This window comes from Ornithorhynchus anatinus, chromosome 7 (assembly GCF_004115215.2).
Source record: "Ornithorhynchus anatinus isolate Pmale09 chromosome 7, mOrnAna1.pri.v4, whole genome shotgun sequence".
NCBI classification, from domain to species: Eukaryota; Metazoa; Chordata; class Mammalia; order Monotremata; family Ornithorhynchidae; genus Ornithorhynchus; species Ornithorhynchus anatinus.
This window is the reverse complement of record NC_041734.1, coordinates 25,759,973-25,786,099: the sequence shown is the minus strand read 5'-3', so window position 1 is coordinate 25,786,099 and position 26,127 is coordinate 25,759,973. Positions and strand designations below refer to the sequence as shown.

Sequence of the window (26,127 nt, the reverse complement as noted above, 5' to 3'; positions counted from 1 at the left end):
ATGGATTTGAACCCTTTATTTACCCCATCCTCAGCCCGACATCACTTTTGTTCATATTTGCAATTTATTTCAATGTCTTCTTCTCTAGACTTCTTTAGACATCAGGGAACATGTCTACTAATTTTGTTGTGTTGTACTGCCAAGTTTTTAGTACAGCGCTCTGCACACAGTAAGCATTCAATAAATATCTTTGATTAATTGACTGTCCTGGCAAGGATAGAGAAGGGCAGAGATAGAGCCCCCTTTCTGAGATGGAGAGAAGTTTAAACAGTGAAGTTTTTTGGCATTTGGAATTAGGTTGGATTTGGCTTGACATTTCACAAATGATCTGGAAGATGTTGTGTGTACAGCATAATTTTATGGTTGCCAGGTGACACCCCCTTCCTTTAGTTAATGAAAGCTGTGCAAATGAGTGAGTCTGCTGAAAAGTGGAAAATGAGCCTCAATTTGAACAAATACAAAGAAATGCATTAAGGGGAAAAATAATTCAAGCGTCATCCACACAATCATGGGCTCCGATACCTCCGTTATGACTCAGGAAAGGGACCTCAGGGACACTGTTGTTTGCTCACTTAACACAGCATTCCAAAATAATAGTAATGATGGCGTCAAGCACTGTGCTATTTCCTGGAGTAATTTAATGGGATATTCACTAAAGGCTTGACTAAATGTTGAGTACTGGGCTAAGCACTACAGTAGAAACAGGATAATCAAAATTGCATGAAGTTTATAGCCTTAAGGGGAGGGAGAACAGGCATTTGCCCTCATTTTAAAGGCAAGGAAAATGAGGTGCCGAGAATTTAAGTAACTTGCCCAAGGTCACACAGTGGGGCAATTGGCAGTGGTAGGTTTACCAATCATGACTCCTGACTCCCAGCCTGATGCTCTTCCCTCTAGGCCCTGCTGCACAGGGGACAGAAAATAAGCTCCAGACCTGCCTCAACGGAAAGGAGTGTGGCCCCTGATCCTGAATGCCTGGATGCAGGCCTAGTCACTGAAACACGAGAGGGACACAGTGGAGACAGAGAAGGGCAGGTCAACTGATAAGAGGTGGAGCAGGTCCAGAGGGTGAAGTGAAGGCAAAGAATTGATGGCTGGAAACCTAAAATCCAGAAATAATTGAAATAGGCCACATCATTAAATCAATCAATCGGTGGTATTTATTGAGTGCTTACTGTGTGCAGGACACTGTACTGAGCTCTTGGGAGAGTATGATGCACATTCCCTACTCACGATGAGCTTACAGTCGAGAGGACACAGAGTTGTTGATCACCAAATTCTACCACCCTAGGATGTGGCCACCCCACTGGAGATGGTAGGTTCAAATCAAAATGAAACCTGTCTTTACACAGAGGAAGGCAAACACATGTTTGTCCCCAAGGGATATCATGAAATAAAAAATGTCAATAGATTCAAAAGGACTCCCAAATCTAGAGCTCTGGCCATGACTTCTAAGCAATCTCCCTTGTCTTCCTCCCTCCAGGACAGCTCTACCTGGATTTGGATGTGGATGGGGCAAATATCAAATGCCACAGTCAATCACTCAGTCACTCATATTTATTGAGCAACACCTCATGTCCAAAATTGAACTCCTGATCTTCTCACCCAAACCCTGCCCTCCACTGTCTTTCCCACCACTGTAGACAACACCACTATACTTCCTATCTCCCAAGTCCATAACCTTGACATTGTTCTCGACACATCTCACTCATTCCATCCACTTATTTGATCTGTCACCAAATCTTGTTGGTCTATATTCACAGTATTGCTAAAATCTACCCTTTTCTCTCCAACCAAATCATTACCAGACTGATCAAAACAGCTAAACTGCTGCATCTGTCTCCTTGCTGACTTCCCTGCCTCCTGTGTTTCCCCACTCCCCAAGAAACTCCAATGGCTGCCCATCCAGCTCTGCAGCAAACAGAAATACCTTACCATTGGCTGTAGAGCACTCAGTCGGCTCGTCCCATCCTTCTCACCTTACTAATCTCCTACTGCAGCCCAGCCCACACTCTTCGCTCCTCTAGTGCCAGCTTACTCACTGTGCCCTGATCTCATCTATCTTGCCACCAGCCCCTTTCCCATATCCTCCTCCTAGTCTGGAACTCTCCCTCTCCATATAGCCAGACTGCCACTCTCTTCACCTACAAAGATTACTAAGGTCACATCTCATTCATTCATTTATTCATTCAATAGTATTTATTGAGCAGTTACTATGTGCAGAGCACTGTACTAAGCACTTGGAATGTACAATTGGGCAACAGATAGAGACAATCCTTGCCCATTGACGGGTTTACAGTCTAATCAGGGGAGACAGACAAAAACAATAGCAATAAATAGAATCAAGGGGATGTACATCTCATTAAGAAAATAAATAGGGTAATTAAAATATATACAAATGAGCAGATGAGCACAGTGCTGAGGAGAGGGGAAGGGAGAGGGGGAGGAGCAGAGGGAAAGGGGAGGAAAGGGGACTTAGCTGAGGTGAGGTGAAGGGGGGGGCAGAGAGCCAGCAGAGGGAGTAGAGGGAAAAGGGGAAGCTCAGTCTGGGAAGGCCTCTTGGAGGAGATGAGCTCTCAGTAGGGCTTTGAAGAGGGGAAGATAGTTAGTTTGGCAGAGGTGAGGAGGGAAGGCATTCCAGGACAGCGGGAGGACGTGGGCCAGGGTTCGACAGTGGGAGTCGATGGCAGGATAGGCGAGAACGGGGTATGGTGAGGAGGTGGGCAGAGGAGTGGAACCTATGAGGTGGGGAGTAGAAAGAGAGAAGGGAGGAGAGATAGGAGGGGGCAAGGTGATGGAGAACCTTGAAGTTTTTGTGAGAAGTTTTTGTTTTTTGTTTCGTGCGGAGGTTGATAGGCAACCACTGGAGGTTTTTAAGGAGGGGAGTGACATGCCCAGAGCGTTTCTGCAGGAAGATGAGCCGGGCAGCGGAATGAAGCATAGACTGGAGCGGGGAGAGACAGGAGGAAGGGAGATCAGAGAGAAGGCTGACACAATAATCCAGCTGGGATATTAGGAGAGCCTGTAACAGTAAGATAGCCGTTTGGGTGGAGAGAAAAGGGCGGATCTTGGCGATATTATAAAGGTGAGACCGGCAGGTCTTGGTGACGGATTGGATGTGTGGGGTGAATGAGAGAGCTGAATCAAGGTTGACACCAAGGTTGTGGGCTTGAGAGACGGGAATGATGGTGATACCATCCACAGTGATAGGGAAGTCAGGAAGAGGACAGGGCTTGGGAGGGAAGATAAGGAGCTCAGTTTTGGACATGCTGAGTTTTAGGTGGTGGGCAGACATCCAGGTAGTGACATCCCGGAGCCAGGAGGAGATACGAGCCTGAAGGGAGGGGGAGAGGACGGGGCAGAGATGTAGATTTGTGTGTCATCTGCATAGAGATGATAGCTGTAGTCGTGGGAGCGAATGAGTTCACCGAGGGAGTGAGTGTAGATGGAGAACAGAAGAGGGCCAAGAACTGACCCTTGAGGTACCCCTACAGTTAGAGGATGGGAGGGGAAGGAGGAGCCCGCGAAAGAGACCACGAATGAACGGTCAGAAAGATAGGAGGAGAACCAGGAGAGGACGGAGTCCGTGAAGCCAAGGTGAGATAAGGTGTGGAATAGAAGGGGATGCTCAACAGTGTCAAAGGCAGCTGAGAGGTCAAGAAGGATTAGGATAGAGTAGGAGCCACTGGATTTGGCAAGAAGGAGGTCATGGGTGACCTTTGAGAGAGCAGTCTTGGTAGAGTGGAGGGGACGGAAGCCAGATTGGAGGGGGTCCAGAAGAGAATTGGAATTAAGGAATTCTAGGCAGCGAGTGTAGATGACTCATTCTAGGAGCTTGGAAAGGAAGCATAGTAGGGAGACAGCACGATAACTGGAAGGGGAAGTGGGGTCGAGAGAGGGTTTTTTTAGGATGGGGGAGACATGGGCATGTTTGAAGGCAGAAGGGAAGAAGCCATTGGAGAGTGAGTGGTTAAAGATAGAAGTTAAGGGGGGAGGAGGGAAGGGGCGATGGTTTTTATAAGATGAGCGGGAATGGGGTCCGAGGCACAGGAGGCCTCCTGCAAGAGTCCTCTGATTAAGTTCTCCTTTCTCCAGCTCATTCTCCCTTTGGCTGTCACCCCTGCGCTTTGATCTGTGACCTTTGGACATTTGATATTTGTCCCACCCCCAATCCCTTGACACTTGTGTATAGATCATTGAATTACATACTATAAATTATGTATATTCATATTAATGTCTGCCTCCCCCTCTCATTATGGGCAGGGAATGTGTCTGCTAATTCTGTTGTATTGTACTCCACAAATGCTTAGTACAGTTCTCTGCACGTAGTAAGCTCTCAAGAAATATGATTGATTGACTGACTGTGGGCCTTTGATATTTGCCCCATCCTCATCCATACACAGACCTTATGTATATATCCTTACTTATATAGTATAAATTATTTATATTAATGTCTGCCTCCCTCTAAAGACTGTAAGATCACTGAGGGAAGGAAATGTGTCTACTAACTCTTTTGTATAGTATTCTCCCAACTGCTAAGTACAGTGCTTTGCACATAGTAATCGCTCAATAAATAGCATTGTTTGATGGATTGACTCCTTCCCTTCTGCTTTCAGAGATCCCCTAACTTAAAAAGCTCTCTATTGACTCCACAGCTTCCTCCGTTAGCTGCCCCAGCTCCCTCCTATCATTCCTTTCCAAACTCTCCGAGAGAGCTATTTACACCTTCTCTCTCCACTTCCTCTCTTCCAATTCTCTACTTGACCCCTTGCAGTCTGGCTTCCACCTCTTTATTCCACCAAAGCTGCCCTCTCTAAGGTCATTAGGGACCAAATCCAATGGCTCCTACTCCATCCTAATCCTCCTTAACCTCTCAGCTGCCTTTGACACTGTGGACCACCCCCTTCTCCTGGAAATGCCATCTAACCTTGACTTCACTGACACTCTTCTTTCCTGGTTCTCCTATCTCTCTGGCTGCTCTTTCACAGGATCCTATTTTGCCTCCCACCCCCAACTGTGGGAGTTCCTAAAGGCTCCGTTCTGGGTCCCCTTCTATTCTGCACCCTTTTTTTGGAGAACTCATTTGATCCGTTAGCATCTCTACATGGACAATTCCCAAATCTACCTCTCCAGCCCTGACCTCTCTTCTTTCCAGTCTCAAATTTCATCCTATCTTCAGGACAGAATATTTTGCCAACAACTCAAACTGTCCAAAACAAAACTCCTTATCTTCCCACCCAACCCCTGTCCTTCAACTGTCTCTCCCATCACTGTAGACAACACCACTATCTTCCCTGCCTCACATGTCCATAACCTTGGTGTTATACTTGATTCATCTCTTTCATTCAACCTACCAATTCAGTATGTCCCTAAATCTTGTAGATTCTACCTTCACAACATCTCTACAATCTGCTCCTTCCACTCTGTCCGAATTACTACCACTGTGATCCAAAGGCATCTTGACTACTGCATCAGTCTCCCTGCTCTGTCTCTCCTGTCTCTCCCCTGTGCAGTTCATACTTCATTTTGCTGCCTGGATCATTTTTCTGAAAAAATACTCACTCGGTGGTTACTCATCCACCTCCTTATCCAACATATACTCCTTACCATCAGCTTTAAATTACTCAATCAACTCCCCCCTACCTACGTTACCTCACTGATCTCGTACTACCACCCAACATGAACATTTTGCTCCTCTAATACCAACTTTTTCACTGTACTTCGATCTCATCTTTCTCACTGTCAACACCTTGCCCTTGTTCTCCCTCTGGCTTGGAACTCCCTCCCCCTTCATATCCAAGAGACCACCACTCTCCATCTTAAAAGCTCTCCCCAAATCATATGTTTTCTGAGAGGGCTTCCCCAATTAAACCATTACTTCCCTGTTTTAGCTCTCCCTTCTGCACCTCCTAGACACCTGGGCCTGTTCCCTTTAAGTATTTTGATAGTCTTCCTTCCCCTAGCCCTAAAGTACTTTATAAAGATCCATCTGCAATTTATCTTAATGCCTGTCTCCCCATCTAGTGTGTAAGCTCTTTGTGGGCTGGGATTGTCTATACCTACTCCTTTATATTGTGCTCTCGCATGCCTTAGAACTCAACACAATGAGTGCCCAACAAATACCATTGACTGACTGTGAGATTTGGATAAATTCATTATTAAAGGGAAAAGTTAAGGATGCTAGATGGCTAGAACATGAGGACTGAGGCCAGAAGGACAACCATCACGTGGTACTCCCAAGCATCCTGTTGTCACTATTGGGGACAAATTCCTGGGCTGATTAGAGCATGGATCAGACCCACTAATTCATTCATTCATTCATTCAATAGTATTTATTGAGCGCTTACTATGTGCAGAGCACTATATTAAGTGCTTGGGATGTACAAATCAGCAACAGATAGAGACAGTCCCTGCCCTTTGATGGGCTTACAGTCTAATCGGGGAAGACAGGCAGACAAGAACAATGGCAATAAATAGAGTCAAGGGGAAGAACATCTCATAAAAACAATGGCAAATAAATAGAATCAGGGTGATATTCATCTCATTAAACAAAATAAACAAAATAAATAGGGTGATGAAGATATATTCCACGGCTCATGCTCTTAAGATTTTCTTGCAGCACCTGAAATGCTTAACTTTTCTTTCATTTTGTTTTTTCAGTGCTCAAATTCATCTTTGAACACTTCAATGGCACTTATTGGGTGATTCCTGTTTGCAGAATACTGAACTGGTTGTTTAGGAAGGATATGCATTATAAGTAAGAGACACAGTCCTTGCCCTTGAGGAGTAGATAAGTGAATGACTGAACTCTCAACTCCCGACCCTATTCTGCTTCCCTTCTGCATCTCCTCTACATCCAAGTTCAGAATCCCAGTGCAGTTTGATACTCATTCCACACACCCCCACCCCACAGATTTTATGTATACAACCTCATAATCTGTTGTTTCACCTATTAATGGTATTTATTGAACTCTTACTGTGTGCAGAGCACTTGGGAGAGTGCAAAACAACAGAGTTGGTAGACACGCTCCCTGCCCATAATAAGCTCCCATCTAAAACCTATCATAATTTGTAATAATAATAATAATAATAATGTTGGTATTTGTTAAGCGCTTACTATGTGCCGAGCACTGTTCTAAGCGCTGGGGTAGACATAGGGGAATCAGGTTGTCCCACGTGGGGCTCACAGTCTTAATCCCCATTTTACAGATGAGGGAACTGAGGCACAGAGAAGTTAAGTGACTTGCCCACAGTCACACAGCCGACAAGTGGCAGAGCTGGGATTCGAACTCATGAGCCCTGACTCCAAAGTCCGTGCTCTTTCCACTGAGCCACGCTGCTTCTACTAATGCCTCTCCTCCTCAGGAGATTGAAAGCACCTGGAGGGCAGGGATCATGACTATTAATGCTACTGTACTCTCCCAAAGGCTTAGTTCAGTGCTCTGCACAGTGTAAGTGCTCAGTAACTACCATTTATTGACTGACAGAATGGGGAGACAGAGACTCAAAATGACCAGATTCGGAACAAGTACAAGAGTAAGAACACTGGTACAGGTGATCAAAAACACAAGCAAGTAATTGAGTAAATGCACCAATAATTAGTAAGTGAACAGATGCACACATGAGGGTTTAAGAGACGCTAGGGAGAAAAAATTCCTACTTTAATAATCCCAGGCCTTGAGTTAAAGTGCAGTTCTGGGGCTTGGGAGCAGGGGATTTAATAATAATGTTGCTATTTGTTAAGCACTTACTATATGCCGAGCACTGTTCTAAGCGCTGGGGTAGATACAAGGGAATTAGGTTGTCCCACGTGGGGCTCACAGTCTTTATCCTCATTTTACAGATGAGGGAACTGAGGCACCTAGAAGTTGTGACTTGCCCAAAGTCACACAGCTGACAAATGGCCGAGCCGGAATTTGAACCCATGACCTCTGACTCCAAAGCCCATGCTCTTTCCACTGAGCCATGCTGCTTCGCTTATTTCCCCCACTGAAGGTCCCTTGGAGCAAAAACCAGGGTTGAAGGTGGTCGGCAGGGAAAGGGTTAAGGAGTGTCACCGCCTTACCCCTATGCTGATTTTCAGTTTTGTTATTAGACTGTAAACTCCTCTAGGTCGAGGGCCATTTCTTTTACTTTTACTGTACTCTCACAGTTGTACACTGCAGCATTCTGCACACAGTGTGTGCCTATTAAAGCATTCTGCACACCGTAGATACTCAGTAGTCATCAGTCCACAGTAGGAACTTTGCCCCTCTGATGGTATTGTGTCTCATTCTCATCTCTCTCCCCACTGACCTCTTGCCTGGAACTCCTCCTCCCTCCAACAGATCAAAGCCCTCATCATTTTCAGAGTTCTATTTAAATCCCACATCCTCTGATACTCAGTACAGTCATCAGTCCACAGTAGGAACTTTGCCCCTCTGATGGTATTGTGTCTCATTCTCATCTCTCTCCCCACTGACCTCTTGCCTGGAACTCCTCCTCCCTCCAACAGATCAAAGCCCTCATCATTTTCAGAGTTCTATTTAAATCCCACATCCTCCAGGAAGCCTTACCTATCTAATCTCTCATCTCCCTACCCTACATCCCCTCCTACTGTGTCGCTTATGCATTTGGTCTTCACCTCCTAAATACATAGGTACTCACCCACTTCCTCTCCCTACAACACCTATGTACAGTAAGTGTCTGTCTCCCTTGTTATAATGTAAGCCCCTTGAGGGCAGAGAGATTCTATGGTACTCTCCCATGAGCTTGGGACAGTGGTCTACCCAGAGGAAGCTCTTGATAAAGATTATTGATTGGTTGGTTGATTGGTTGAGGGGTCCTGAGTGCCCCCCCTCCCACCAGTCCTGCTGGCTCAGTAGCTTGGGCACAGGCAGGTTCCTTTGGAAGAGACTCCCAGAAGAGGAAGGTAGATCAGTTGCCCTTGTGAGAGCAAAGGTCAGGAATTGCTGAATATCCTCTCTACGCCCATCACCCCCTAGGGTTACCCGCTCAGAGATGCTGAACATTCCTCGTGAGAGGCGCTTCTGGCCATGGACCCCTCAGGGAGCGGGTCAGGAGGGAAAGGAAATGGGTAGAGGATTGGCCAAGATGGGTGCTACTTACTGTTCCGGAGTCTGCAGGGGGCGGCTGCTCACGAAACCACGGCACTCCTCGGGGACTGGGGGGGCTGGCCCTTTATCGACCACACTTCCCGCCTCTGATCTAGGGGGACAATTCAGGCCTGAATTAAAACACCCTTCAGGTAACAGGAACACAAACATCCATTTCTAGAGCTCACGTTTTCATTTCTATGATATTCATTCCTAAATAAAACATCATTCCAAATTTCCTTCAAGGTTCCCATGTGTCTGGATTGAAGCTGGATTAGCTTAACAGTAGCCATTACTAAAACAAAAGGCCCTAAAATGTCCCTTAATGACTATGCACACAGCAGGGCTTTCAATGCATACCCATGGACAACGCATATAGCCTCAAGGAATTTAATATTGTGCCCAAGGACAAAAGTTCAATGTTTCTGACAAATGAGTGACCTTAGATCCTGTCCGTGAACTCATCAGCTGTTGAACTTAACTTTCTAAGATCCCTTAGCAAACTGGTGTGAGGGGTGAAGTGGAATCTCTTTCATGGATTGTTATTTGAGGGCCACAGGAAAGTCTCTTCAGAGGTAAATGAGGGAAAGGGTGTTCTTGAGTCGGGCTCTGCATCTCCAGCCCCAGAAGCACCAACCAGCCTCTTCCTGCCCAAGGAGGGCTCTCAACTTTGACCTGCTCCACTTCCCCAACCCCCCGACCACCTTCTCTAACACCCCTTCAGACGTTTTCTGGGGTGGAATCCCATGGGGTCATCTGGGTCAAAATGCATCAACACAAGCCAAGCAAACACAAGAGCATCACCAGAAGCTGATTTTACTGGTTGCAAGTTGAATGGGACCATTCATTCACTCAATCATATTTATTGAGTACTTACTGCATGCAAAGCACTGTACTAAGTACTTGGGAGAGTACAATAGAACAATAAACACACATTCCCGCCCAAAGTGAGTTTACAGTCTAGAGGAGGTGGGAAACAGTCACTAATATAAAATAGCAAATTACAAATAAGTGCTGTGGGCCTGGGAGTGGGAAAGAACAGAGAGAGCAAGTCAGGACAATGCAGAAGAGAGTGGGAGAAGGGCAGGGGCAGGGGGCTTAGTCAGGGGGACCCACCTTTTGCTCCCTGAGGGCCGAGATTCCGGTTCAGCCTCTTCTGCTTTCTTCCCCGGTATTACTTTTTCTGCACTGTCCAGTAAGGCACTGAGGGCCACCCTCCGAAAGACATTCCCGTGAGCTTCCTTGATGAACTGAATCAGTTGGCGGATATCACAATAGAGGCCCTGTGGGTTAGTGAACAGCAGGGAGGAAGACTTCACTAGATAGAATTAACATATAGAGATAAGGGAAGGAAGCTATTCTCTGGGTTGAGAATAATGTTCAGATGATGAAAGAGAGTCAGTTCCTCATAGCAATCATCACTATCGTAATTACACACCCTGCGTGTCCTGGTTTTTCCTGTTGTTATGATCTTGGGCAAGTCTCTGTGCCTTAGTTACCTCATCTCTAAAATGAGGATTCAATACCTCTTTTCCTTCCTACTTAGAGTGGGAGCTCCACTGTGGGATAGGGACTCTATCTGACCTCATTATCTTGTATCGGCCCCAGTGCTTAATAATAATAATAAAATACTGGTATTTGTTAAGCACTTACTATGTGCCAAGCACTGTTCTAAGTATTGGGGTAGATACAAGGTAATCAGGTTGTTGCACATGGGGCTCACAGTCTTAATCCCCATTTTACAGATGTTAAGTATACAGATGTTTTACAGAGAAGTTAAGTGACTTGCCCAAAGTCACACAGCTGACAAGCGGCAGAGCTGGGATTAGAACCCATGACCTCTGCCTCCTAAGCCCATGCTCTTTCCACTAAGACACACTGTTTCTCAATACAATGCTTGGCACAAAGTAAGCACATAAGCAATACCACAAGCATTATCATTAACTTCTCAGTTTCCTCATATGTAAAATAGGGATAAAATGTGAGTACCACATAGGACACAGACTGTGTCCACTTGTTTATCTTAGATCTATCACAGCACATAGAAAGCAGTAAGCACTTCATACATTGATTAATATTCCCCAGCCATGAAAATAACCCATCTCACTTTTTAAGCTGCTCTCTATCTAACTGGCCACTTGAGAAGGTCACTGAATCTTCAGAAAGGTATCAATGTATCAATCAATCAGTGGTATTTATCAAGGACTTACGATGTGTAAAATACTGTACTCAGTGCTTGGGAGAATACTAAATAACAGAGTTGGTAGACATATTCCCTGCCCACAACGAGCTTACAGTCTAAAGGATGTATCTCTGTAACTATTTGATTCCCACTCTCAATTGGTGCTTGTGACCAAGGAGGCTTGTTCAGAGGTGCTGCGTCTTTACTCGGCCAAAGATGCCTTTCATTATTAGGGCCATTCTCCACTGCACGCAGTACTGTCTGCCCAGTGATGTTCAGTAAATATTGGCAGTGATGAGAAGGATGGTCGAGTATTGGTGGTAAGGATGGAATAGAGTTCTTCTGCTGCTGCAGGACATTTTCTGAATGACTCGTAGACATCTGCTGCCCCAGGATACCAGGGATCTTACCAGAAGTCTCATCGATTAGACTGTAAGCCCGTCAAACGGCAGGGACTGTCTCTATCTGTTGCCGACTTGTTCATTCCAAGCGTTTAGTACAGTGCTCTGCACATAGTAAGCGCTCAATAAATACTATTTATTTATTTATTCATTTATGAATGAATTTTATGTGACAGATGGTGCACTTGTAGATGATGGGATGGGTGGATTTAGCCTGTTAGAAGGGAGCTAGATTTGATAGATAATCAGTGTTTTGCAGATGAGCAGTGACTCAGAGAGATTTGATGGCCCTAGTTGAGACTCAGTAAGACTTCCTTGGCCATAAACTTGTTATGGCAGATGGTGGGGACTGTGTCCAACCTGATTTAATTTTTATGTCCCCCTGCACTAAGAACAATGCTTGACATATTATAAGGCTAAACAAATATAACTATGATGATACTACCGATAATTATGATGATGATGATGATGATGATAATGTTGTGTTGAATGATAATGCTGCTTGTGGCAAATCTGTTTCCATGGATGAAAGTTTGATAGAAAAGTCCTGATCACATGGTGGATACCTCCAGAGCCCCCCATTTGTGCTGATATTTTTGCCATTTGCTCTCCCTATCACTGTTTCTGATCTTGTTTTCATGCTCATGATCCACTTGAAACTTCTGCTCAAACAGTGCTGTGCCAATCTCAATTATCAGCGTGGCTCAGTGGAAAGAGCACGGGCTTTGGAGTCAGGGCTCATGAGTTCGAATGCCAGCTCTGCCACTTGTCGGCTGTGTGACTGTGGGCAAGTCACTTAACTTCTCTGTGCCTCAGTTCCCTCATCTGTAAAATGGGGATTAAGACTGTGAGCCCCACGTGGGACAACCTGATTCCCCTGTGTCTACCCCAGCGCTTAGAACAGTGCTCAGCACATAGTAAGCGCTTAACAAATACCAACATTATTATTATTATTATTATTAATTATCATGACCCTGTCTTGCCACTGGATATTGACTATGACCCTTGGGGGATGCTTTTAGAACAGCTCATGGAACTGGATGCAACTTCTGTGGTGGGCCCATAGTTCACAACCATTCAGAAGATTAAAAAAGACACTAGGGAACTGTAGGTCTTCAGTTTGGTTTGAATGATGATGATGGTTTTTGTTAAGTGCTTACTATGTGCCAAGCACTGTTCTAACCTAACCATAGTTTGATAGTCAGTCTTCCAAAGGACACAGGAGCTTTCTTGATTCAGGTTTCTACTGCCTCTCTCTTGGTTGTCACTGGACTGTGGCCTCCCAGGCTAGTGGAACTCTCTAACAGCTTTTGGTCTTGGTTGTCATCTTGAGGTGTGGGTAGTGTTTACCTGTTGCAGGTTTTTACACTACCTAAGTTTCTTTCTTGCTTTTTGTCAGTCTGCACTGCTGGACTGATTCTGCAAAATGGGTTGTGATCCCCTCTGTATGCATTTGAATCCCGGCTCTGCCACTTGTCAGCTGTGTGACTGTGGGCAAGGCACTTAACTCTCTGTGCCTCAGTTCCCTCATCTGTAAAATAGGGATTAACTGTGAGTCCCACATGGGACATCCTGATTACCCTGTATCTACCTCAGCACTTAGAACAGTGCTCTGCACATAATAAGCGCTTAACAAATACCAACATTATTATGAGAAGCAGTGTGGCTCAGTGGAAAGAGCGTGGGCTTGGGAGTCAGAAGTCACAGGTTTGAATCCCGGCTCTGTCGCTTGCCAGCTGTGTGACTGTGGGCAAGTCACTTAACTTCACTGTGCCTCAGTTACCTCATCTGTAAAATGGGAATTAACTGCGAGCCTCACGTGGGACAACCTGATGACCCTGTATCTACCCCAGCGCTTAGAACAGTGCTCTGCACATAGTAAGCGCTTAACAAATGCCAGCATTATCATCATTATTGTTATTATCTTTCCACATGTCCCTCAAGGATTTTCACTGATGCTCATGGCATGAGGTGGAAGAGTTTCTTGGACGATCTCTTAATATATATTCCGGCATGGCTTTGTAGACAGAATTGAACATGGATAGAATTACAGCTCAAGCCCATTGCCACCTGATAGGAATGAGGGATGGGTCAGGCTGGTCATGCCAATCCTTACACAGAAGCAGCGTGGGTTAGTGGAAAGATCACAGGCCTGGATATATGAGAACCTGGGTTCTAAACCTGGTTTTGCCAATTGCTTGTCATGTAACCTTGGGTAAGTCTCAACTTCTCTGTGCCTCAGTTTCCTCAACAGTAAAATGGGGATTAAAAATACCTATTCACTCTCCTATTTAGACTGTGAACCCCATGTGGGACAGGGAGTGTATTGACCTAATTAAGTTATATTTATCCCAGTGCCTAGAACAGTGTTTGACACATAATAAACACTTAACAAAAACCATTAAAGAAATCAAGTAATGTCACTATCTTAATGAACTAATCCAGCAGGCAAATTTACTTAGCAACTGCCAGAACCTAATTCTCACACAGATGGTGTTCAATAAAATAATAATAATAATGAAGGTATTTGTTAAGCGCTTACTATGTTCATTCATTCATTCAATTCATTCAATAGTATTTATTGAGCACTTACTATGTGCAGAGCACTGTACTAAGCGCTTGGGATGAACAAGTCGGCAACAGATAGAGACAGTCCCTGCCGTTTGACGGGCTTACAGTCTAATCGGGGGAGACGGACAGACAAGAACAATGGCACTAAACAGCGTCAAGGGGAAGAACATCTCGTAAAAACAATGGCAAATAAATAGAATCAAGGTGATGTACAATTCATTAACAAAATAAATAGGGTAACGAAAATATATACAGTTGAGCGGACGAGTACAGTGCTGTGGGGATGGGAAGGGAGAGGTGGAGGAGCAGAGGGAAAAGGGGAAAATGAGGCTTTAGCTGCGGAGAGGTAAAGGGGGGATGGCAGAGGGAGTAGAGGGGGAAGAGGAGCTCAGTCTGGGAACGCCTCTAGGAGGAGGTGATTTTTAAGTAAGGTTTTGAAGAGGGAAAGAGAATCAGTTTGGCGGAGGTGAGGAGGGAGGGCGTTCCAGGACCGCAGGAGGACGTGACCCAGGGGTCGACGGCGGGATAGGCGAGACCGAGGGACGGCGAGGAGGTGGGCGGCAGAGGAGCGGAGCGTGCGGGGTGGGCGGTAGAAAGAGAGAAGGGAGGAGAGGTAGGAAGGGGCAAGGTGATGGAGAGCCTTGAAGCCTAGAGTGAGGAGTTTTTGTTTGGAGCGGAGGTCGATAGGCAACCACTGGAGTTGTTTAAGAAGGGGAGTGACATGCCCAGATCGTTTCTGCAGGAAGATGAGCCGGGCAGCGGAGTGAAGAATAGACCGGAGCGGGGCGAGAGAGGAGGAAGGGAGGTCAGAGAGAAGGCTGACACAGTAGTCTAGCCGGGATATAACGAGAGCCCGTAATAGTAAGGTAGCCGTTTGGCTGGAGAGGAAAGGGCGGATCTTGGCGATATTGTAGAGGTGAAACCGGCAGGTCTTGGTAACGGATAGGATGTGTGGGGTGAACGAGAGGGACGAGTCAAGGATGACACCGAGATTGCGGGCCTGCGGGACGGGAAGGATGGTCGTGCCATCCACGGTGATAGAGAAGTCTGGGAGAGGACCGGGTTTGGGAGGGAAGATGAGGAGCTCAGTCTTGCTCATGTTGAGTTTTAGGTGGCGGGCCGACATCCAGGTGGAGACGTCCCGGAGGCAGGAGGAGATGCGAGCCTGAAGGGAGGGGGAGAGGACAGGGGCAGAGATGTAGATCTGCGTGTCATCTGCGTAGAGATGGTAGTCAAGGCCGTGAGAGCAGATGAGTTTACCGAGGGAGTGAGTGTAAATGGAGAACAGAAGAGGGCCAAGAACTGACCCTTGAGGAACTCCAACAGTTAAAGGATGGGAGGGGGAGGAGGCTCCAGCGTAGGAGACCGAGAATGATCGGCCAGAGAGGTAAGAGGAGAACCAGGAGAGGACAGAGTCCGTGAAGCCAAGGTGAGATAAGGTATGGAGGAGGAGGGGATGGTCGACAGTGTCAAAGGCAGCAGAGAGGTCAAGGAGGATCAGAATGGAGTAGGAGCCATTGGATTTGGCAAGAAGGAGGTCATGGGTGACCTTAGAGAGAGCAGTCTCAGTAGAGTGGAGGGGACGGAAGCCAGATTGGAGGGGGTCTAGGAGAGAATGGGAGTTAAGGAATTCTAGGCATGTGCCAAGCGCTGATGTGCCAAGCGCTGTTCTAAACATTGGGGTAGATACAAGGTAATCAGGTTGCCCCACGTGGGGCTCACAGTTTTAATCCCCATTTTACAGATGAGGTAACTGAAATACAGAGAAGTGAAATGACTTGCCCAAGGCCATACAGCAGACAAGTACTGGATGTGGAATTAGAACCCACATCCTCTGACTCCCAAGCCTGGGCTCTTTCCAATGCTTCCAGTATTTAAGAAAAGTTTTCGAAAACTGAATAGAGGTCTTTGTCTTTGCGCTCCCTGATTGGCTGATGCACAATTCATGACTTCTATGCCACATTGAGGGGTAAAGCCACAGTCCCATCCTAGAGACATGTGGTTAACAATCTTTAATATCTGACTTGTGATAATTTGAGCAATGAAGAGTAATGAGGGGTCAAGATAATGATACCATTCTTGTCTTTTTTCCTGAAGTTGGGGAGTGAAGGTGATATTCTTGAGATACTAAGCCATCTCTGACTTCTGCATGTTGAGGATAAGCTAAGTGTTGAAGCAGTGTGTCTTCTCCATATGCTTAGATTTCAGAAGATGTATTCTACTTCTACTGAGCTCTTCCAAGCACTTAGTACATTGCTCTGCACACAGTAAGCACTCATTAAATACCACTGATTGATTCTACACCAATCTTTCGTGGCTCTGACTTTTCTGGTGACTTCCTCGAGAGTTGGGACAAGCAATGTATCTTCAGGTGTCAGTAGGTTCTATTTTTTATAGGCTCTTTTTTTTTTTTTTACAGTTTGAGGTATGGTCAAAAGATCAGTGAGGTGTCCGTCATTTCAAACCACATTCCTACTTGGGCACAATTAAGGAATAACAACACCTTTTAATGTTGGCCTAGAATCTTTCTATCCCAGGACTCTTCTGGTTTACTTAATCCAAATTCCCATGAATATGAGCTAGCACCTTGCAATACTCAGTAACTGAACAACAATTGCTAGACCAGAGTCACACTGATTTTTCAGTAGAAATGAACAATTATCTAATAATTCTTTGTCTTTAAATTGTTTAATAATAGCTCATTATAATTACATATAAACTTATTAAATAATTAAAACATTATTATCAGTAGTAATAATAACAGCAGTCATTACATTCTTACTCTAGACTATAAGCTTACTGTGAGCAGGGAGTGTGTCTACCAACTCTGTTGTAGCGTACTCTCCCAAGCGCTTAGTTGAATGCTCTACACAGAGGAAGTGCTCAGTATATATCACTGATGGATTAAGCATCCATAAATCCTAGACCCTTGTCTTTCTGAGGGTTTCAGACCCCATTACAGGTTCCCTGGAAGGGATATGGGTGGGTAAGTGAAGATAATTTCTTTCCTCTATTGCTTTGTGCATGGGAAGATGGGACACACTGAAACGAAGTAAGTTGCTTATGAGCTACTGAGAGTCAGTGGTGGACCAATGCCAAGCCCACTAAATCCCCTTCCTCACCCCTTCCTTCCCTTAGTGTCTTGTCTGCGGGGTTGGCCTCACCAGGTTTTCGGGGCTGTGCAGTTCATGGGTTGTGGATGCACAACGGGTGATCAGTGACTTGAACATGGCGCTGACAATAATGCCTTCCACATTCTGAGCTGTTGATTTGTTATCCATTGTGGTGAAATTATTTCCAAAACCAGCCTTATCTGAAAAGAAAGGGAGAGATTAAAGCTAAGAGATAATACGTACCCCAAAGCGACCACCTAGCAAAGGTCCACTCTGCACAACAATAAGAAAAGTTATTATTTAGACATTAAATAGTTACTGTTGGACATTAAAGTTACTATTATCTGGTTTACTATATTTGGGGATGGAAATAATGGACATGCTGGGCCAGATCTAAATATGCAAAATACACTATGTCCTACCTGATTGTCCTATCTCCATCACTGTGGTGAGCCTGCAACAAGCTGCCTATTAGCGAATGTTGGTGATCCCATGAACAACAAGGAAGAAAGCCTGGAGAAGGTACTGATGGGCTTTACTTGAGGTAGATGATTGGGGGCCTGTGGGGGTGAAGCATGGAGGGAGGTGGGGCTTTCTCTCCCTGTTCTGCCCAGTAACGGGCCTAGACCAATCAATGACTGCCACATAGAGCCACAACTGCGACCCCTAAAAAGGTGGCCCCTTTGAATCACAGGGGCCATGCAGCAGTGGGACACCTGAAGGCAGTATGGAAGGGGAGAAGCAAGCAGAGAAGCAAGAAGGAAGCATGCTGAGAGCAGCAGAAGCAGCAGGAGAGCAGCACTGGAAAGCTGCAGAAGACTGCAGCACTTGGAAAAAGAAAGAAGAAGCATTGACAGAAAGGGATCCTTTGACCACAGACTGGTACTGGACCCTTGGTAGAGTGGAGTGAGTGAATGTGTGTACGTGTCACTCCCTTGCACGCTGGTAAAACTAAGTAAAAAACGTTCCACAGTAACCTTGGTGATCAGAGGTGGGGTTTGACTTCTACTACATGTCACTGAGGCTTCCCCAGTCCAGAAAGGTCCTGGTTGTTTCAGAATAGGGGCTTAATAAATGCCATAACTTCCTACTCCACCATATCTATCTCTTTTCCTTTCGCCCTCTCAGAGCGGAACTGATGAGCATCAAAATGACCAAAATCAAAGTTGTAGGAGGGAGAAGGGGGTTCAGCAGAGACTCCAGATAAGCCAGAAACTGAATAGAGGACCTGCAGACAAACACAAGGAGGTTGGACTTAATCCTTTCATGAACCCAGAGCCCAGAAGAAACTGAACCAAAACTAAAATATCTTGGATGGCAAAATATCATATGCTTTGTGCCCTAGTTCGACTCCTTTTCTAAGCCAAAGCCAGAAAAATATGTTCTTGGTAACAGGCTGTTGCCCTATGAGTGCTCAGGTGAGCCTGTGCATCAGAATTGGTTGAGATGGGTCAAAATGCCCCAAAGGAAGGTTGAGAAAAGCTTTGCCCTGCCCTGTTTGGGAGGGGCTGATCACAATGTAGCCAACTGTAGGACCAGTAGGACCAGTGTGGGTACAGAAGTGACCAGTTTATGTAGTCTATCTGGTCCATGAACAGGAGAGGGATTGATTGTGATGTCACAAACTTGTGGGAAGTAGCATGACCTAGTGGATAAAGCATGTACCAGGATCTAATCATGGCTCTGGCACTTGCCTGCTGGGTGATCCTGGGCAAGTCACTTCACTGTGCTTCAGTTCCCTCATCTGTTAAGACTCTGAGCCCCGGGTGGAAAATTGGACTGTGTCCAACCTAATTAGCTTGTAACTTCCCCAGCACTTAGTACAGTTCCTGGCACATGCGGTTAACAAATACCATAAAAAAGCATGTCATATCAGGTCAGCTAGCTGGTTATAGAATAATGGCCCATGTGGAAATATTTGTGTCTCCCTTGGTGGAGTTAGACGTTTCTTGTGACTCCTCTATCTGTTGTACTTTTCCAAATGCTTAGTACAATGCAGGGGGCGCTCAATAAGTACTGTGGAGATACTATATGTGTGCGGTCCATGTACACATGTAGAGTAGTCCCCCCCACCATGTAAATGTGACTGCATCATACAGGACAGTACACCCTGAGTCTCTTCCAGATTAACCTCTTGGTGGGCCGACTGGGTCGAGAGCCACAGCTGGCTAGAGATCCCAGCCCTGAGCCCAAAGGGGCAGGGGCAGCAGCTTGGCTTAGTGGGTAGAGAATGGGCCTGAGAGTCAAAAGGACCTGGGTTCTAATTCTAGGTCCTCCACCTGTCAGTTGTGTGACCTTGGGCAAGACACTTCACTTCTCTGGACTCAGTTACCTCATTTCACAGGGATTGAAAGTGTAAGCTCCATATTGGACAGGGACTGTGTCCAACCCAGTTTACCTGTATACACCTCAGGGCTTAGAACACTGCTTGGAAAATAGTTAAGTGCTTAACAAGTACCATTATTATTGTTATTATTATTCCCACTCAAGTTGTCCCTTCAGGTGCTTAGACCAAGGTTTTGGAGCAGAACAAGAAAGGGATTGGTAGAGTTCTCTGAGTTTGTCCCCACTTCCTTCCTATCCATGCCCAGTGGAGCCAGCCCCCTCAGTAGGAATAATATTATTAACCAGTCACACACCGTGGTGCTCATTTCCACATGAACATGCCAACAGTTTTTTTTTAAGTCGCCTCACTTCCCAGAAAAAACTCAGATATAATGAAAGAAAGACTGTAAGCTCACTGTGGGCAGAGAACCTGTCTACCAACTCTGTTGTACTGTACTCTCCTAAGTACTTAGTATAGTGCTCTGCATACAATAAGCACTCAGTAAATATCACTGATGATGAGGATGGGGTCATTTTATTACTGGCTTTTTATTCTAAAATCACATCTCCTCCATGAGGCCTTCCCTGACTAAGCCCTCATTTTCCTTATATGCCCTTCCCTTTGCGTCACCTATGCCTTTGATGCTTTGATACTCACCTCAGCCCCAGAGCACTTATGTGAATATTCTTTTACTCTAATATTTCACTTTTCTGTAATTTCTTTTATTTTAATGTCTATCTCCCAGTGTAAACTCCTTGTGGGCAGGGATCATGTCTACTGTACTTTCCATAACACTTAGAACAGTGCTCTTCACATAGTTAAGCAATCAATAAATATCATTGAATCATTCATTGAGCTATACTGTCTTTCAGGTGTCCTTTTTTCACCGCTTTTGATTTTCTAAATCACAGCCAAAGACCCATCATTTTGAAATGAAAGGCTGGCCTCACCCCCCCAGCCCCCTCTCTTCCTTTGAAATTCTGCAGATGCTTCTGATTTATTTCTCCCATGAAACAGCTTGAACTCACTACCAAAGGCATCATTATCACTGTGTGACTGAATAATCTTTCTTTGGTGACATGGATTTGGTGACTCAGGATTTCCTTGGAGACAAAGGCATTTTCCACTTAGAAAATGAAACAGGTGTAATCGGGGGATGATCCAAGGAGGTGGTTCTAGGCTCATCAAACACCACCCTGATTTGGCAGCAAGATGAGTCTCCTACTCTATTAATCATTTCTAAGCAGTCCAGGTCCATCTTGTAAGAAAGTTTCAGGAGAGGCTGGGAAGAGTTGGTCTTGGGAGAGCAGGGGAGGTCAGGAAGCTGGGGGAAGCCGACGGAATGACCAAGGGGCATTAGAAGAGCTGGGAGAAGCAGGAGGAATGAGGGAAATTCTGCTAGGTTTTCTGGTATTTGAAATTGAACAGCTGTTATCACAGGTATTATGTAGCAAACCACGATTCCATTTAGGTGTGTTCAAACTCCCTTTAGGCTTCACATTCTAGTCACCTCAAACTCAACATCAAATTACAATTCACAGTAACGTCTGAATTAAAAATACATTTGGGTTGCTCATATTTTTCACCGCACACTTTCCAATAGAAAAGAGACCTCTGGTAAATTTCCTCTAGGAGCCCCATCTGTTTATACAAAACTAAGAGGAAGGAACACATATTCACTGACAACTTGCACAGTGTATACCATTCTGTAGGCATCCACCAGTTATGTTGTCTACTCTCATGGTTAAAATGTGATTATAGCTTTTCTTCTATCAGATGTTGTTTTTCTCTTCCTCTGAGTTCCTTCTTGCCTACCTAAGATGACTGCCCTGCTAAATAACAATAACAATAATTGTGGTATTTGTTAAGCACTTACTACATGCCAGGTGCTGTTCTAAGCTAGGATAGATGCAAGATAATTGGATTAGACCCAGTCCTTAACCCAGATAGGGCTCACCATCTCAATTCCCGTTTTCCAGATGAGGAAACTGAGGCCCAGCAAAGTTAAGTGACTTGCCCAAGGTCACACAACAGATAAGTAGTGGAGCCAGAATTAGAATCCATGTCCTTTTGACTCCCAGGCCCGTGGTCTTTCCACTAAGCCAAACTGCACTTCCCTAGCAGTGGGGAGACACTCGGAAAGCAGGGGGCAGCTGGGAGAAGATTGTGAGGAGAAGGCTCTCAGAGACCCTTCTAGCTTAGCTGGAACAGGAGATTCAGATTTACTCTTTTAGGCAGCTTAGCATAACCTTCTAAATATGGTTTAGTGGATAGAGCACGGGCCTGGGAGTCAGATCTGGATTCTAATCCAAGCTCTGCCACTTGCCTGATGTATGACCTTGGGCAAGTCACTTAACTTCTCTGTGACTCAGTTACCTCATCTGTAAAATGAAGATTAAGACTATGAGCTCCATGTGGGACATGAACTGTGTCCAACCTGATTAGCTTGTACCTACCCCAGTGTTTAGTACATTGCCTGGCACATAGTAACTGCTTAACAAATATCTTAAAATAGTGCTTAGGTCACTGCTCTGCATACTATAAGCACTCAATAAATACCAGTGATTGACTGATTCTAGGAACCTGAGTCAGCCTGACAGATGCTCTCCTATCAGTTATGTCTTCTGGAGAAATTAGCTTTAAAGTCCTCAATCAGCTCTCTCCTCATCCTTCTCCCATTACAGCGCAACCCATACACTTCGCTTCTCTAACATCCTTCTACTAACTGGTGCCTCAAACTGATCTCTCTTGCTGTTTGGCCCCTTGCTTGCACCCTTTCTACTGCCTGGAACTCCCTCCCACTTCAATTCTGACAGGCCACTTGCTTTCCCTATCTTCAAAGCCTTTCTAAAATCACTTCTCCTCCAGGAAGCCTTCCCTCATTAAGCTCCATCTCCCCAACCTATTTCCCCAACGACTGCATCACCTATGGAATTTTAGGTGCTCATCTCACCCACTCCCTACACAATGCTTGCATTTCTACAGGGAACGGGTCTATTAGTTCTGTTGTATTATACTCCCCCAAATGCTTAGTACAGTTCTCTGCACACAGTAAGTGGTAGTAAATACCAATCTATCAATCAATGGTATTTACAGAGTGCTTACTATGTGCACAGCACTGTACTATGTGCTTGTGAGAGTACAGTAGAATTAGCAGACAGGTCCCCTGCCCACAATGACTGATGATGGTATTGATATTTACTTTAAACTAGGTTTCTTTCCCCTTGTCTGCCCTTTATTTTAGTGTCTGTCCCCTCCATAGACTGTAAGCTTCTTGAGGGCAGTGTTCATGTCTACTAACTCTACTGCATTTTTTCGGCACATAGTACGGTATTCTAATCGGAAAAAGCACTCAATAAATACTACTGATTGACTGACCAAAATCTAACCAAGACTGGAGGAGTGTCAATTGTACTTACTGTCTGTAACTGGTTCCATACAGAATCCTAGCAAAGCATGCAAGAAATCCACTACATTATTGAGGGAATCCTTGTTCACGTAGTCTCTCATGGTTTGTCGAAACTGAATTTTATCCAGCTTGTATAGCTTAGTGAGGCAGTTCTGGGCCTGCAATGAAGGAAGAAAAGTAAAAAAAGTCAAGAGTATCTGGTTGAGCTGCCGATACCATTTTGTTAAGTCAGGGATGGGGGTTTGTTTATTCTGTAAGCTCATCCTCTAGACTGTAAGCTCATCATGGGCAGGGAACATGTCTACCAACTCTGTTGTATTATACTTTCTCACACTCTTTGTACAGTGCTCTGCACATAGTAAGTGTTCAATAAATACCACGGATTGATTGATATGCTAACCACGTTCTCATCTGAGCCCGATGTTCTGGGCTGACAGAAACACCTCTGGTGATCTGTGGGGGCAGGTAGAGACTGGAATATTTGTAAAGCCAACGGGGCAATATCTTATCTGAACAGGCAGCTTCCCCAACACCTCAAAATCTTCAAAATCTCTGCACCTCAGAAAGGATTGACACATAGTAAGTGCTTAACAATACCATAATTATTATTAGCCCTCTTTGGGAAAAGGCAGAGTTCTTCTCCCTTTGGAAAGAAGCTAGGAAGATCTTCATCTTCATGTGGAAGATCTTCATGTTCATGCTTACCAACCACCTAAAAATTCTTGAGGAAAAGTTGCTAAATTGTTATTGCTGTCCCTAAAAATATTTTAAAAAACACTCATTATCTACTCTTGGAGTTTATAATTGGCTAAAATGTTCTAACTACTTCAAGAGAATTTGGAGAGAGAATTTTGAAAAAATGCAATGATTTTTCAGTCTGAGAATTTTCAAAACTCACATGCAAAGCATCAGGAAGGTCCTCAAACACCCAGACACACACAGAGCCATTGCTGGGGAATTAAACTACTCGATCTGGGTTTCAGTTCCATTGTTCGTTCATTTTTGAGGTGTTTTGATTTACAGCTTCCAGAGCAATTTGCTGCAGGTCTGGTAGAGATCAGTAAGACCATGGGCATCACTACACTTGAAGTGCTAGAGAAAGTCTAGGTGGAAAGCCTAGTTGTAAGCAAATCAGGCCTATTGTCATTTGAATCTACCAATATGCCCAGAATTCTAGATCTCTGTCCAGAGGAGAGAGGAGGAGGAGTTTGACAGTGATACTAACTATGAACTCTGTTATATTGCAATGTCCACCAACTCTGTTATATTGTACACTATCAGGCGCTTAGTAAGTGCTCTGTACAAAGTAAGTGCTCAGTAAATTCCACTGAGGATTGACTGACTGGCTCTAATGTCAATAATCCTTCTATCCCCTGTTCTAGAAAGACTGGAAATCAAAGCCTACTGGACGTGGTGGCTCAAGCCCGATTTTGTTCCCAGCCCCACCTTGATAAAGACAAACAGCAAAGTTCCTTTCATTGGAATATTCCTTTTCCCATGCACTGATACCATTTTCCAGGCCTATGCAGTTTTTTCATTTCAAACTTAAAGGCATGCAATCACATTGCAAAAGCAAAATACAAGTCAAACAAAGAAAAATTCATCTGTGGAAACAGAAGAAAAATCAGCCCTCTAGTAACTGGTGAATTTTTAAATCCGAACTCAAGACCCGAGAGGATTAAGCCCCAGAAACAAGTAAGTCAAACTAGAGGAACAGTTTAACAATGGAGTCACTTTGGAAATGAACGTGCTTATACTACTGCATGAAAGGGCCTCAGGAAAGTCAATTGCCAAGAACAAGAGGACTAGCTTTGAATTTTGGCCTTGTCCTGAAACTCTGCCCCATCCCCTGAAGGCTCTGCCACCTGATTCATTCTCCAGGCAAACCTGATTTGAGACTTGGCCAGATCCCCTATCTCACTGGGACAACCAGGAAGGGCACTGGTGAGTCAAGGCCTTAAATTAAACCATCTAAGTGCAAATCTCCAATTCCAGCTTCAATTTATTTGCCCTTGGGAGTTTGCCAAAGTGAAATTCAAGAATTTCAAATTTCCAAGCAAGATGACACAATATTTTCTCACCAAATCCCCCTATACTTAGTGGCAGAGTTTCAAGTTTCACATACCTGAGACACACTAAGACCTAACCAGATTGAAGCAGAGGACTGAGGTTTATAACAGAACTATAGCCTATTTTCCATAGCTCTGTATATATGTACATATATATATATATACATATATATATATATATATGTAGAAAACAGACCCCAGGTCCACATTCTATTTGGCTGGAGGAAACACAAAATTGCAGTAGCCAGATTAATGTTTTTGTAAGATTGAATTTCCAAAGTTTGCTTCTTGCTAAGACTATTAATCTCTTGATTGTCTTTTGAAAACATAGTTCATGCTCCCAGTTCACTAGAAGAATTCTGCAGGAAGCAGAAGCATTTTCCAATTAGACCTTGCTAGGCTTGGGAGTGAGATGCTTGGGAATTTCTGGCTAGTTTTTTTTCCTTTCAGACAGTGTTTATTAACGCCATAAAGCACACACAGTGTCACAGAGAACAGAGGACGCTCAGCGCAGAGGGATTCATTTCTAAGCTGTAGGAAGGGGTAAATGGAATCCACTTTAATTCTCTTACATTCTCTCGGAATACCTGATGTCTCAGACGATCCCCAGAGAGCCCGCGGTGTCCTTCCCCGCAGCCATAGGCACAACCCAGCGATTTCACTATTTTGATCAGCATGGTCAGCGCCAGCCTATGGGTGCTTAACGGTGGGCTTTCATCCTAGTACCCATGAAAGAGAAAAAGAGAGACTGCTTGTCCACCACAATTGAGACCCGGTCCATGGGGGCAGGGGCCCTGTCTTCCCCTGTTATCTTATGCCAACCGACGATGGATGGGTACTATGGTGAACTTGGCTTGTGTACCCTGAAAAGTGGGGTGTCGATACACACTGTCAAAATTGCGGTCCCCTCCACAGCAGCTGATCTGGGCTCCCAGGTTCTTTGGATTTGGGCCAGAAGCAA

The 26,127-nt window shown here is 44.8% G+C and overlaps 1 protein-coding gene across 1 annotated transcript in view; it reads right to left on the bottom strand.

The window, feature by feature from the left end:
• UNC80 (unc-80 homolog, NALCN channel complex subunit) overlaps positions 1–26,127 on the bottom strand; it is a 253,218-nt gene that overhangs the window by 172,058 nt on the left and 55,033 nt on the right. The window contains 5 exon segments of the mRNA XM_039912541.1: positions 9,109–9,207; positions 10,212–10,378; positions 17,414–17,562; positions 23,108–23,255; positions 25,739–25,885. Coding sequence (XP_039768475.1) covers positions 9,109–9,207; positions 10,212–10,378; positions 17,414–17,562; positions 23,108–23,255; positions 25,739–25,885 — 710 coding nt within the window.